Raw genomic sequence first — 12050 nt, 5'->3', positions numbered from 1 at the left:
GGACATATTAGAAGTATCCACTGATGACAAAAAAAAAATGTCCTTTTAGGACTATTAACCAAAAAGTTACAAATACAACGTCTTTTTTTACCTATCCATCCATCAGACATTATTGAACAACCTATTTTTTTTTCCATTCTAGCTTATACTCCTAAAGCATTTTTTCTAGATGCCATAAGTTTAACAATTCAAGAATCAACTCAAATCAACCTTGTAATCAATCCAAACATTTTATGATTGTAATTAATTTTTAGTTAAAAAAAAAAGTACCATAATACATGTGTTAGAATAATAATGCATCTAGATGTTAAACATCCAGCTATCGAAAAAGAATTACCATAATACTGAATTCAAAAACTAATTAAAATCAGTAACCTAGTTAACAATTTTGAGAAGTAAAACACTGAATCCAAAACACATAATATAACATTATAACTCATGACTTACGTTTTTCTCCAAATGCTTTATTTGTTGTTTGTAGTGTTTTCCTCTCTGTCCCGTAAGCTCTGACTCTCTCTTATCGGTCAGTATAAACAAGTCAAAGTGTCAAACCATTATGGAAAATAAACAAGTCAAATCATCAAGGTGAAAACCATTTTCACATAATTCATAAGAAAATCTTCATGAGATAGAACATAATATCTACGTGAACCCAGTTTTCTGCCATCTATATAACATTCAAAATCAAAAAAAAATTTCAATATGTCTCAAACAACCTTAATGGCCTTCAATCCTTCACATAAACTACAAATTTAACAAAATAAAACACTGCTAAACAACAATCAAATGTACTCAACTCAAGCATTCACAAACAATTAGCAAACACTGTTTGACTTGTTTTCGAATAACAACTAACCCTGATAAATTCACATATGAATATTTTAGATTCTTGCTTCATGTCTTTTTTGTTATCAAAAAATAAAAATTCAAACAATTGTGTAAAATTCATAGTTGTCTGCAAACAAGTCAAATAATTATGTAAAATTCACAGACTCGTTTTGTGTGAGTGTCCCCTGGAAACTGAATTGTAAATATAAAAACACCAATTTAAACAACTTAATTGCCTGAGATTCAGTGAGAGACCCATGACACAGGGGACATGTCTGTAATTTTACAAATAAATTACTCTAGACTCTAAATCATGATGCTATTTGCAGGAGGTGAAAAAAGATAAATAGAATGATTTACGATGGCTGATGGAGACTGGAGAGATGCCGCTGTTGTTGTCTGAAATATGGATCTCACGGTGCCTGGTGAAAAGGACGCCATCGATGATGGAAAAAAAAATGGTTGTTGGTGGTAGACCGGTGGTTGATTGTTGGAACTTGGACGACTAAGAGAAGGAGAATAAAGATTTAGTCTTTAGAAACTTAGGGATTTTAATTTTGTTCCTGTGTTGTTTGTGTGAAAGTCTATAAAGAAAGATGAAAAAAGAACGTGTTAAGTGTTTTGCTTTTGTTATGTGTGTGTAATAGGCCAATAATCGCTGGACACCTGGAGCTGGAGGGAACAATGATTCACATTTTATCTTCTGTGCTGAAAGCATTAAATTAGTGGTGAAATCGTGTTTTTACGTGATTTTACCTGATTTTAGTGATTTTACTCGATTTTAACCTGATTTCATCCATTTTTGAGTTTTTAGAACGATTTAGCACGTTAAATGTGCATTGACTCATATAACCGTAACTTCACTGTGCATTTTTTTTTGTAAAGACAAAAGATCCTCTAGTCGAAAGCTAGATATTTTTTTCTTTTAAGGTTAAAATAGTCATTTTACTATGCTAAAAAGGTGTCCTAGCCAATTTGCTCCCAATCAATTTTGCAATGACCAAGGGATCCCCTAAAATAGATGATTCTACTCAAAGGAGCAAGCTACTTCAGTTTTTAGTGAAGGGCAAAAATGTCATTTCAATGTTCCAATGAATAGTAAAATATATCTATGATCATAGTGTTTTACTGATGGCTCTTAGTTTTTTTTTGTAATTTTTCCTTCAAAATTTTATTTGTTGTCTTTCCTACCAGTGTCTTTTTTTTTATTCTATAATTAAATAGAGTTATTAATCTTATCAAGCCCATAACAAGGGTCACAAGTTGGGCATTTTAATCCAAATGGACCCCAATTAATCTCAAACGTTGTTGTTTCTATTAAAAGAAAATATTAGAACAATGTCGTTTTGAATTTTTTAAGTCAAATCAAGGTTTGATAGGATCAACCGAGTCATGTGTGGGACCTGCTTGGTTGATTGAGTCATAATAGGTTAGCTATCACCCGGTTTAATTTGAAACCCAACTTAGATTAGGAATCAAATCGACAAATCATCAAGGTGAACTATTAGATTAACATGTTATCAAGTTTACCTTTCGGTCAAGGTTTAATAAAATCATCAAAAAATTCTAGTGCACGAACAATCTTACTAGTGTAACCTAATAGTAATAGGTCGTTTTATTGAAAATCAATGACTCGAGCCTTCCATCTTTTGATATATCTTTTTCCTATAATATTATCCTTGACGTTTCCTATCATTTATAAATGATCATCGATGATATAAATAAATAAAAATTTTCAATGTAGTCTTAAATTTATATACTCATTTTCAATCCCATCTAAAACTTATAAACTTATCAATTAAGTTTTGTATATTTCCTACATTTCTTAATCGGATTTGTTTGTTAAATTTCTCTGATATTTAAAATCTATTGTGTATAATTATTCATTAAAAACCATCTATTTGAAGAAAAAATTGACAAAAAATTAATGACTTTTATTGTTTTCTTTCTAATGCACATATTTTATACACCATACAATTTGTTGAATATTTATAAAAAGACTTAAATTGTGAATTTCTTGAAATGATTGATGAAATTTATAGGTTTGTAATTTCATTAAATTTAATCGAGAATGAGTATATACATTAACAAAAACTAAAAAGAGGAGGTGAATTCACCATTCACTTCATCGCAAAACATTGTTTACAAGAATAATGTTTTTTTATTTATATTTTTTTCCTCAATTTCAACTTTTAATACTAAGCTTATTGGAAATTAATTTTCATAATTAATTTTGATTTTCTTTCTATATATTTAACAGTAAAAATACTAAAATTACCTTCAAGACAAGGAATATATGCTTGACATCCATGAGCATTTTTTGTTTTATTTTTCTTTTGAATGCCAAGTAAAATTACTTAAATGCAATTGAAGAAAAGCAATAGCCTTCGGTCAAAGGGTCTTTTCTATTTTTTGAAGTTTATTTTTTGTCATTTACTATTTTGTTGAGGACATTATGGTCTTTTGACATATGAATGCACAATATAATTGCTTAAATGCCTTTAAAGTAAAAAAAATAGCTTTCAGCAAAGGGTCTTTTTTTATCTTTTCATATTGCATTTTTTTGTTATTTAATGTTTTGCTGAGGGCATTATGATCTTTTAACATAAATTAAATAATATTAAAATTTAAAAAGTTATTGGTGCGTGCATGGGAGGAGCCCACACACTTTAAGTGGTGTGTGTGGCACCTCTTGGTTGTAAAAATTGCCTTCCATCTTGTATTGAATGTGCCACCACGTTCTCTTCCTCATGGCACGACGTGTATAGGTGGAGGTTGGACGGTTTGTCATTGGTGGGCTTTTTTTTTTTTTTTTCTTTTATCTTCCCCCTCTCAAATTATAGGTCTGTCCTCGTTTCGGCATCGATCCTCTTTCTTTTGATTTCTAATTTTTATCCTTGATCCTTTTGTGAAAACTACTTTTTTTTTCAATTTAACCCTTCAATTTCAATTTGTCATGTATTGATGCTTTCAATTTGGTCCTTATATTTTTTATTATTAATTTTTTTTTCTTGACCCTTTAATAAAAGTTTTATTATTTTCAATTTTACCGTTCAATCCAAATTTATAGTGTATTATTTATTTCATTTTGTTACTCGTTTTTTTAACTTTTATTTTTTTATCTTTCTGTTAATATTTTTATCTTTTTCCAATCTAACCCTCAAATTAAAATTTTTTTTTGTCCTATTTATTTTTTATTTCAATTTTAACTCTTATTTTTTTAATTGCTATTTTTTATTTTGAATCTTTTTGTGTAATTGTTTTTTGATTTTGTCCTTTAACATTCATTTCTTTGGGATTGAGCTTCATGATTTTTTCATGTATAGTACTTCAGGTCTTATTACTCTGGTCACAAGTTTTAAAAATTAACATGGGATGACATGTTTGTTTTGACTTCTTTTCTTTTTTCAATGTCGTTGGTTGACATATGTTTTTTTATTAAAAAAAATTGGGTTTGTAGTTCTTTTCTATTTTATTTTTTATTAGATTATTCTAATTTCATGAACTAAGATGTAAGTTTTACGAGTTAACCCGAACTAACTTGCCCTTTAATACTTAGATTACATGTCTATTATGCTAGCTTAAGTTGAATCATACTGGTTTTTTTGTTATTCTTTTTATCTTTTTTGTCATTTGATATTCAATTAGCAAACAATTAAATAACATCATTTTTCTGCTATGAGATAAAAGATTTTTTTTTTTCATATTGTGATTGTTTTTTAATATATATATTTTTTAATGTTTATTATTGTCACCTCTTTTGTTTCATTAATTTTTTTATATAATTAAAATAAAACTAGTTTATTTGATTTTTACTGAGTTATTAATTTTTTTATTTTTCTTAATGCAGTTACAACTGAACATTTGACGAGAAAGATAGTGGAGAGGGGAGACCCGCAACTTATCACGTCTGGGTGGCTAAATCTAGATTTCTGGTATAAATTAAAGAAACCTCAGCACAGTCATTTCTCAATTTTTTCCAATTCCAAATTAAAGGAAGTTGACTACACAGTTCGCATCCTCAAGGCCGCTTCTATAAATTTTTGTCTTCATCCGTAAATCGCTCTCCCTCTCTCTATAATTTCGATGACAGGAATTCGGTTACAGCAAGAAGAATCAGCTGACCTGACGCAAATCAGAGCTGCTGGTACCGGCGGCGATCTGGTGTCGGACGACGATAGGTCTGTGGCGGCGGACTCTTGGTCAATTAAGAGTGATTATGGGAGTACTCTCGATGACGATCAGCGCCATGCTGATGCCGCCGAGGCTCTCTCCGCTGCCGCTAACTGTCGCGCCGCTTCTGATTACAGGTTGGTATTTTCATTTTTAATTTATTCACTTTTTACCTTTCTTTTACTGTTTGAAACTGAATTAAAAATTCAGTGATCAAATTAGGAAGTTGGACCTTTTTCTATTATTTAAACGTCATTGGAATTGAAATGTGAGAGTTTAAAATTTAAAAATCGTTTTGCTTTGCGTGAATTTCTTATTCCCTTATTGTTTCTATTGTTTTGGTATTTCAGAAATTTGGTAAAATCCTTTCGATTTTTTCTGTTTTGTTTTAATTTAGAAACCACTTTATTTCGCCTAATTTCTCTCGGTTTTTATTATTTTTATTAGCTTGTGATGGAAAGATTATTTAGTGAGGGATTAATGGATTTATTATATACGAGAATGCTTGCCAATTGTCATTCGTTTTAGATGTCTGTGCGAATGTGCATGTACACTGAATCATTGATTGCTCTTGAACACAGTTCAGACAAGGAAGAACTGGATGCTGAAGGCGTGGCTTCCATGTTAGGTCTACAGAGTTATTGGGATGCTGCCTATGCTGATGAGTTGGCAAACTTCCGTGAACATGGTCATGCTGGTGAAGTTTGGTAAAGATTCTTTTATTCATTTAATTTTCTATGCATAAGAAAAACTTCTTGCTATTCAGTTTATGTGATGATGAAGGTTGATGTCTGCTGCCTAACGATGGAAATATAAAGTTTCCTTGTAGTGGAGCTTTAGCTTGTTGTGACTTGAGTGGAAATGTAGTTCCTCAAAAAATAAACTTCTTATTGATGGCTTTTCATAGTCTGAAAATTTCAGGCATCTACTCTCTTTGACTGTTAGGAATGCATGTCATACATGAACCTTGCTTTTCTCACTCAATATCAACACATAAATTTCTTTATTCTGAGGGAAATTCATTGTTTTGTACATCTGTACTAAATTTTTTTATCTAGTTTTAATTTTCAAAATTACATTATATAGTTCTGCTGCTAGTGGCCTAGAATTTGTCAGTTCTCGCGCAATATGCAATAATGATGCTCAAATGGAATACAGGAATGCCAAGTTATGCTCAATGTTTTATGTGACCAATTAATGTTATAGTATCATAATGGTCTTAGAACTAGAAGCATATTCAGATTCTTGTAAGGATGTGTTGGTCCTTTAAAGTGCCTCCAAAACTGGATCTTTTTTGAAGATGCGATGAGGTAAAATTAGTATTTTTCTTTTGTAAAGAGAAAAAAAGGCTTTTTATCTTTAGATTTTTGTTAAGCATAGATTTTTTTGTTTGGCACTCACCCGATGGGGTCCAGCTGCATGGAAAATTCTCTGGGTTAACTCATCAGAATTACTGCATTTGGATGCACTTTAAGGAATAGTCTTTTAAGTCAAGGGTATGCCATAAAAAAATGTATGAACGATAAATCATTATAAAACTATGCATGATAAATCAATATAAAACTATGCTTTTTGTTGATTTCTTGATTGGATTTTTTCTATAGGCAAAAAAGGAGAAAAAACCTTAGGAGCACCAACACGGTGCAATCCATAATCTATACTGAAGGGGCATCACACAAGCACTTTTTGCATGACAAAGGTGTATGTTATAATCCAGCTTTAAATAACAGAAAGATAGCTACACTACTTAAAGGCCTCTTATTATAATTAAAGGTATTAAGACACTTCTCCCCATATCTGTACACAAGCATTCTGAAGTCCATACCTGTCCTTGAGCTAATGCCTAGCAGATTGCCACTGCTGAGAATGAATGCTGTCACAGTTTTCTAGTCTAAGCAGAATGCCAAAGTGATACACAGCGATTCTGTTGCTCTCTTACGGAGATTTTACCTCCTAGCTAAGGTTTGTCTTTTTTGGACATTGTCAACGGCCATGATTCTCCACAATACTGTTTTCCAAGGAAAAAAAGTAAGTGGAGGTCAGCTTTCTTTCTAATAGCTTTCGAAAGAAAGCTGGTCTCCCATGCATAGTTAGCAGGGTCTCACATGTTTCTGATTGGATTGAGTTATTCATGATGTAGCTTGAGTAAAATCTTGAATACTTTTTAGATGCTATTCATTACAATAGATGATTCATAGGAAGGTATATCAATCCTAGTATCTACATGGTGAGTTTAATTTGAAACACGCGCACACAGATATATATGTGTCTTTTAAAGATGAGGTCTGCAACATGTAAATGATTATTTTTCTCTTTTGCTAATATTGATCCATATGTTTATGCTATTGGGATCTCATTTGTTTGCTTCTTTTTCATCTTTCGCTATAGGTTTGGGGCTGATGTCATGGATGTCATTGCTTCTTGGACAAAAGGCCTGTGCTTTGAAATTTCTCAAGGTTGCATTCCTAATCATGTTGATGATATAAAGTCTGAAACTGTTGAAGAGAGTGATAAATATCTGTCCAGCTGGAGTGTACTTGACATCGGGACCGGCAATGGTTTACTCCTTCATGAACTTGCTAAGCAGGGGTACACTTTGAGATTTTGCTAGTTTTGGTATTATATACTATATCATCCAAATAATTTAAAGTGGCCTTACAAAAGCAATAAATTTGACTTAACTGAATCACCTTTTCCTTTTTTGTATGAAGACATGAAACATATGTCCTGCAAATATTAATTTAGGATTTGGAAAGTTATTTTATTACGTAAAATATTGATGAAGTTATTGCTAGCGGTGCCTTCACCAGAGATGGTTAAGGTGGCTAATGCAAAGGGACCTTGGTATTCATACATGGATCCACCAGTGAAGAGCAAGTACATATACAGTCTTGACAAAAAAATAATTTTGTTTACATGCTTTCTGTCATTTTGACTAGAACATGCACACACATTTGTGTTCTTGCTGGGACTTTAACTTTGATTGAAAGTTTAATCTTTTGGTATCTCAATTACTGAAGGCCACGCGGGAGAGCAACTTCCATGGACCTTTGTTATGCAAGAAAGTAAATATTCACATTTTTGTTTTGGAAAAGAAATGTTAAAGAGAAGGAAAGAAACAAATTTGATCAAAATCTCATTTAATACATTTTGGTTCTTGAATATCTGTGTTCAGTCTATCTCTATGTGCATGTTGTGACACATACAAAACTCAGTGGGTGCACTTCCAATTTAAAATAAGATTAGTTTCACTATTGTTTTCAGAAATATGGAATTGATAATTCAGCAAAATTTGCCCACATCGTGCAGAGCCTGATTTAATGCTGTTGCAAAACTGTTGAAATTTTTTAGTCGAGCTAAAAATTTGCTCTTAATTATTATATTTTGCTAGAATAATGAAGGGGCTCTTGTGTTTACCAGGTTTTCTGATTTAACTGGAGTTGATTACAGTGAAGGGGCCATTAACCTGGCGCGTAGGCTTGCTGATCGTGATGGGTTTTCTAATATCAATCTTCTGGTGTGTTATAACTTTGATATTACTATGAAATTATAACTTATTGTGTGTAGTCTTATGAAAATTTGACTTGCAAGTGCACTAGGCTCATAAACAAGCTTGTGATTATCTTCTCCATGAAATGATCATTTTTGTCATCTTTTGGCAGGATGTTGATATTGGATAGTTTCATCTTATTGTTTAAATGAAATCTTAATGATTGATAGCATGGAAGTGAGCAATCTATCCATAACCTTTTGTTTTTAGGTAAATTGCACTAGCCTCCGCGCTAGGTATCTAGGTATCGTGGAATTATAGAGACCCCACCCAAAAATTTAAGGATATTACAGAAACTCCCTTTCCCAAACTAATCCCCTTACTATTAAAGGGGTGATTTTAAAAAATCGTAAGGGCATTTTGGATACAAAAGAGAATTTCTGTAATGTTTTTAATCGTGGAGGGGTTTTTGTAAAATCTTCAAACTTTTGGGTGGGCTTGGTAATTCCACAATACCTTGTGGGCTTGTTGTAATTTACCAATTTTTTATTGGTCATTTGTTTCTTTTCTTTTATTGGACTTTAATAGTGGATGGTTTTGTCTTAATTGTTAAATGAACATTAAATATTTGATAACATGGCATCAATCTATTTTTTGCTTTTTTTTTTTAATTTCTTTTTTGAAGTGTCATGCATCAATACTTGAGAAAACTGGTGACCTTTCAAGCTGGAAGTGAGCTGCTCCTGAATTTCTCGTAGAACTTGTTTCTAAGCGACATAATATTGTACTTGGTCATGTATACGTATCAATTTCTGTTCAAACATATATCTTGTCACTTTTTGGTCTTTAGGTTGATGATGTTCTTGAGACAAAATTAAACAGACAGTTTCAGCTGGTCATGGATAAAGGGACTTTAGATGCCATTGGATTGCATCCTGACGGTGCTATCAAAAGGTAAAATCAATAGTACCTACTGACCAGGGTATCCTGATTACATTCTGGTCTTGTTTACTTAAGTACCCTACATTTACAAATTAAATTTCTGTTAAGATTCCAGTTCAGTCACTACTTGTTAAATAGTAAACGTTAAACTAATCTTATTTTTTAATTTCAGGATCATGTACTGGGAATCAGTTTCAAAGTTGGTTGCAGTTGGTGGAATCTTGGTAAGCTTGCATGTTGGAGCTAATTTATCTTTACTTCCTTTGCAATCAGTAATACTAGCTTTCAAGTCAATCAAGAAGCCTAATTTTTGAGCTAAAGACTTGGGTTGCATTTTGCATTCAAATGTCATATTTTCCTTAGACTAGGTCATTTTGTTTTTTACTCTCGCAAGGTTGACATTAGTTTCTAAACCTTCAACCTGCTAGCTAATGTTCTCTTTGTTTTTTTTTCTGATCATGATGCATAATTGCAGGTGATTACATCGTGTAACAATACAAAAGACGAATTGGTGCAAGAAGTAGAAAATTTCAATCAAAGGAGGATTGATGTATCCCTGGAATCAGAGTCCATGAAGGGCCATGAAGCATCCAGAGATCCTCCATTTCGATACCTCAATCATGTCCGAACATATCCTACCTTCATGTTTGGTGGATCAGTGGGATCACGTGTTGCCACTGTGGCATTTCTTCGAAACTGAACATTAGTTTCTGCCATGGGTGGGACACTGGTACGTTTTGATGTGTAAGATGGGAGGGGAAGTGATATTTTTGAGAAAGCTTGATGTTGTTGGAATTGAATACAATGTTTGATGCACTAATGATGACTATATCAATTGAAACTCGTGAAGAATGCAGAAATGATGGGATTCAACGTTCATTTAAAGATGCTCACTGAATTTATGTTTTCTATTAGGCAAAGATAATTTCTATGTTACTACGCTATACATTATACGCTTGTTTTCTCCATTGTTTCAAGCTTTTAGCTACTATATTCTCGAGCTAATTAATGCCAAGTGATAAGTCTCTTTTAGCAGTTTCATGTAGAGGATGAGCACGGTAGTTATTTGTCTAGAGCGTCATGGACATTAAGCTGATGAAAAATTTCTTGAAGAGGATGTGCTATTATAGAAGGATGGGAAGTTATATGATGCTCCTAAAGCAAGCCGATTGAAGCTTATTCTTGAAGCTCACACTTCTTTCGTTGTCATTTTGGCATCCGTAAAATAGTTGCAAATCTGCGAAGGTATGTTCACTAACCTAATATAGTGAATGATGTCAGAACATGTACTTGAGGAGCTTAGTATGCAGTGAGCAAGCCACACAGTAAAAAATTTGGTTTACACACTCTGTTACATGTTTCTAGTCTATCATAGGAAAAAATTTCAATAGACCTTTTGAGCGCTTCACCTGTTATTAGGAAGAGTAATAATGATTATATTTTTATGGTCGCCGATAGTTTTAGCAAAACAACAATTAGGAATCCTTATAAGAACATAGATGCAATGAGAGCAACATTTTTTTTTCTTTTTGGTCTGCTTTTGCATGCCTAACAATACTGTCAGTAATCGAGATACAAGATTTTTCAATAGATTCTAGAATGCATAATGGGATATTCTTGAAGCTAAGAAGCGGATATGTCCTGACTAAGGTTATAAATCGAATTGTGTTCATGTATTGATGAAGCACATAAAATGGGCTTTTTATGGTTTATGATCATTGGCCAAGACGTGTAGGCTTAATATGGGCTTTTTGTCTAGGTTTATTGTTTGTTGGGCTTGACCAATGATTTGAAGTTTGTCTGAAAAAATAAGTCCCCCATGGAATGAGAAACTCTCCAATATTAAAATATGTGTATGAGAGATAGTATATGAGAGAAATGAGAGAAAAATATAAGCATTAATTGTCGAAGAGCGAAATTGTTGAGTGTGAGAATTTGTTTTTAACCTTTAACTTATAACCCAAGATATTTATAGATCTTGATCACACTCATCTCAAGATGTGGAGAGCTTCATGATTGATGGAAACATTGATGCTCACTATTGGTTGTAGAAGTTTGTGATTGTCAATGACATGCTGACTAGAAATAACCATTGGTCGAAAAAGGATGTACTTGAGTTGTATAGAAAGTGATTCGTGTTGCAATACGACTATTGACTAGGAATGTGGTGACAACCATGTATAAAAAAGTGTACTTAGTAGAGAATTTATTAAAGAATATGTCAGTAAATCATAAAAAATATTGTGTGTATGATAGTGCGTGATTGACTCAAGAGTTAAAAAGTACTTAGAGGTGTGTGCTAGGAGCCAAGAATTTTTTGGGGTACTAAGTTGAGATCCAAATCATTTATTAGTGTTAAAACATAAGAGAAAAAGGAGAGACAGTCCATTTAGGCAAGCCTAAACATAATGGAAATCAGTCCATCTAGGCTGCTACCTAAACAGAAGGCAATTGTTTGGGCTACCAACCCAAATGGTGACTTTAGGGGGCAATCCGTCTAGGCTATGGTCCAAATGGGCTGCTATTTTGTTTTCTTAGTAAAACTTATTCACCTATATCTTTCCCCCGAGTATTTTAAAATACGTGTTTGAAAAACCTAACTAGTAGAAATGGGGGG

The 12050-nt window shown here is 32.6% G+C and overlaps 1 protein-coding gene across 1 annotated transcript; it reads left to right on the top strand.

Annotated features, from left to right (window-relative positions):
- The first annotated feature begins 4704 nt into the window (after window positions 1-4704).
- LOC133676142 (uncharacterized) lies at window positions 4705-10318 on the top strand. Its single transcript, XM_062097739.1, has 7 exons — window positions 4705-5138; window positions 5583-5708; window positions 7390-7590; window positions 8422-8518; window positions 9342-9445; window positions 9606-9657; window positions 9909-10318. Exons 1-7 carry the CDS (start codon window positions 4915-4917, stop codon window positions 10131-10133), a joined length of 1029 nt encoding a protein of 342 aa, XP_061953723.1. The 5' UTR covers window positions 4705-4914; the 3' UTR covers window positions 10134-10318.
- Window positions 10319-12050: the final 1732 nt, after the last annotated feature.

This window comes from Populus nigra, chromosome 16 (assembly GCF_951802175.1).
Source record: "Populus nigra chromosome 16, ddPopNigr1.1, whole genome shotgun sequence".
Taxonomy (NCBI): domain Eukaryota; kingdom Viridiplantae; phylum Streptophyta; class Magnoliopsida; order Malpighiales; family Salicaceae; genus Populus; species Populus nigra.
This window is presented reverse-complemented; position numbering and strand designations above follow the sequence as displayed.

Excerpts from the sequence above, each read along its gene's own strand:
- LOC133676142 (XM_062097739.1), top strand. The coding sequence starts at position 4,915 with ATGACAGGAATTCGGTTACAGCAAGAAGAATCAGCTGACCTGACGCAA. Across the intron at positions 5,709-7,389 it reads GGTCATGCTGGTGAAGTTTG|GTTTGGGGCTGATGTCATGG; the intron begins GTAAAGATTCTT and ends CTTTCGCTATAG. Across the intron at positions 9,446-9,605 it reads CCTGACGGTGCTATCAAAAG|GATCATGTACTGGGAATCAG; the intron begins GTAAAATCAATA and ends TTTTAATTTCAG.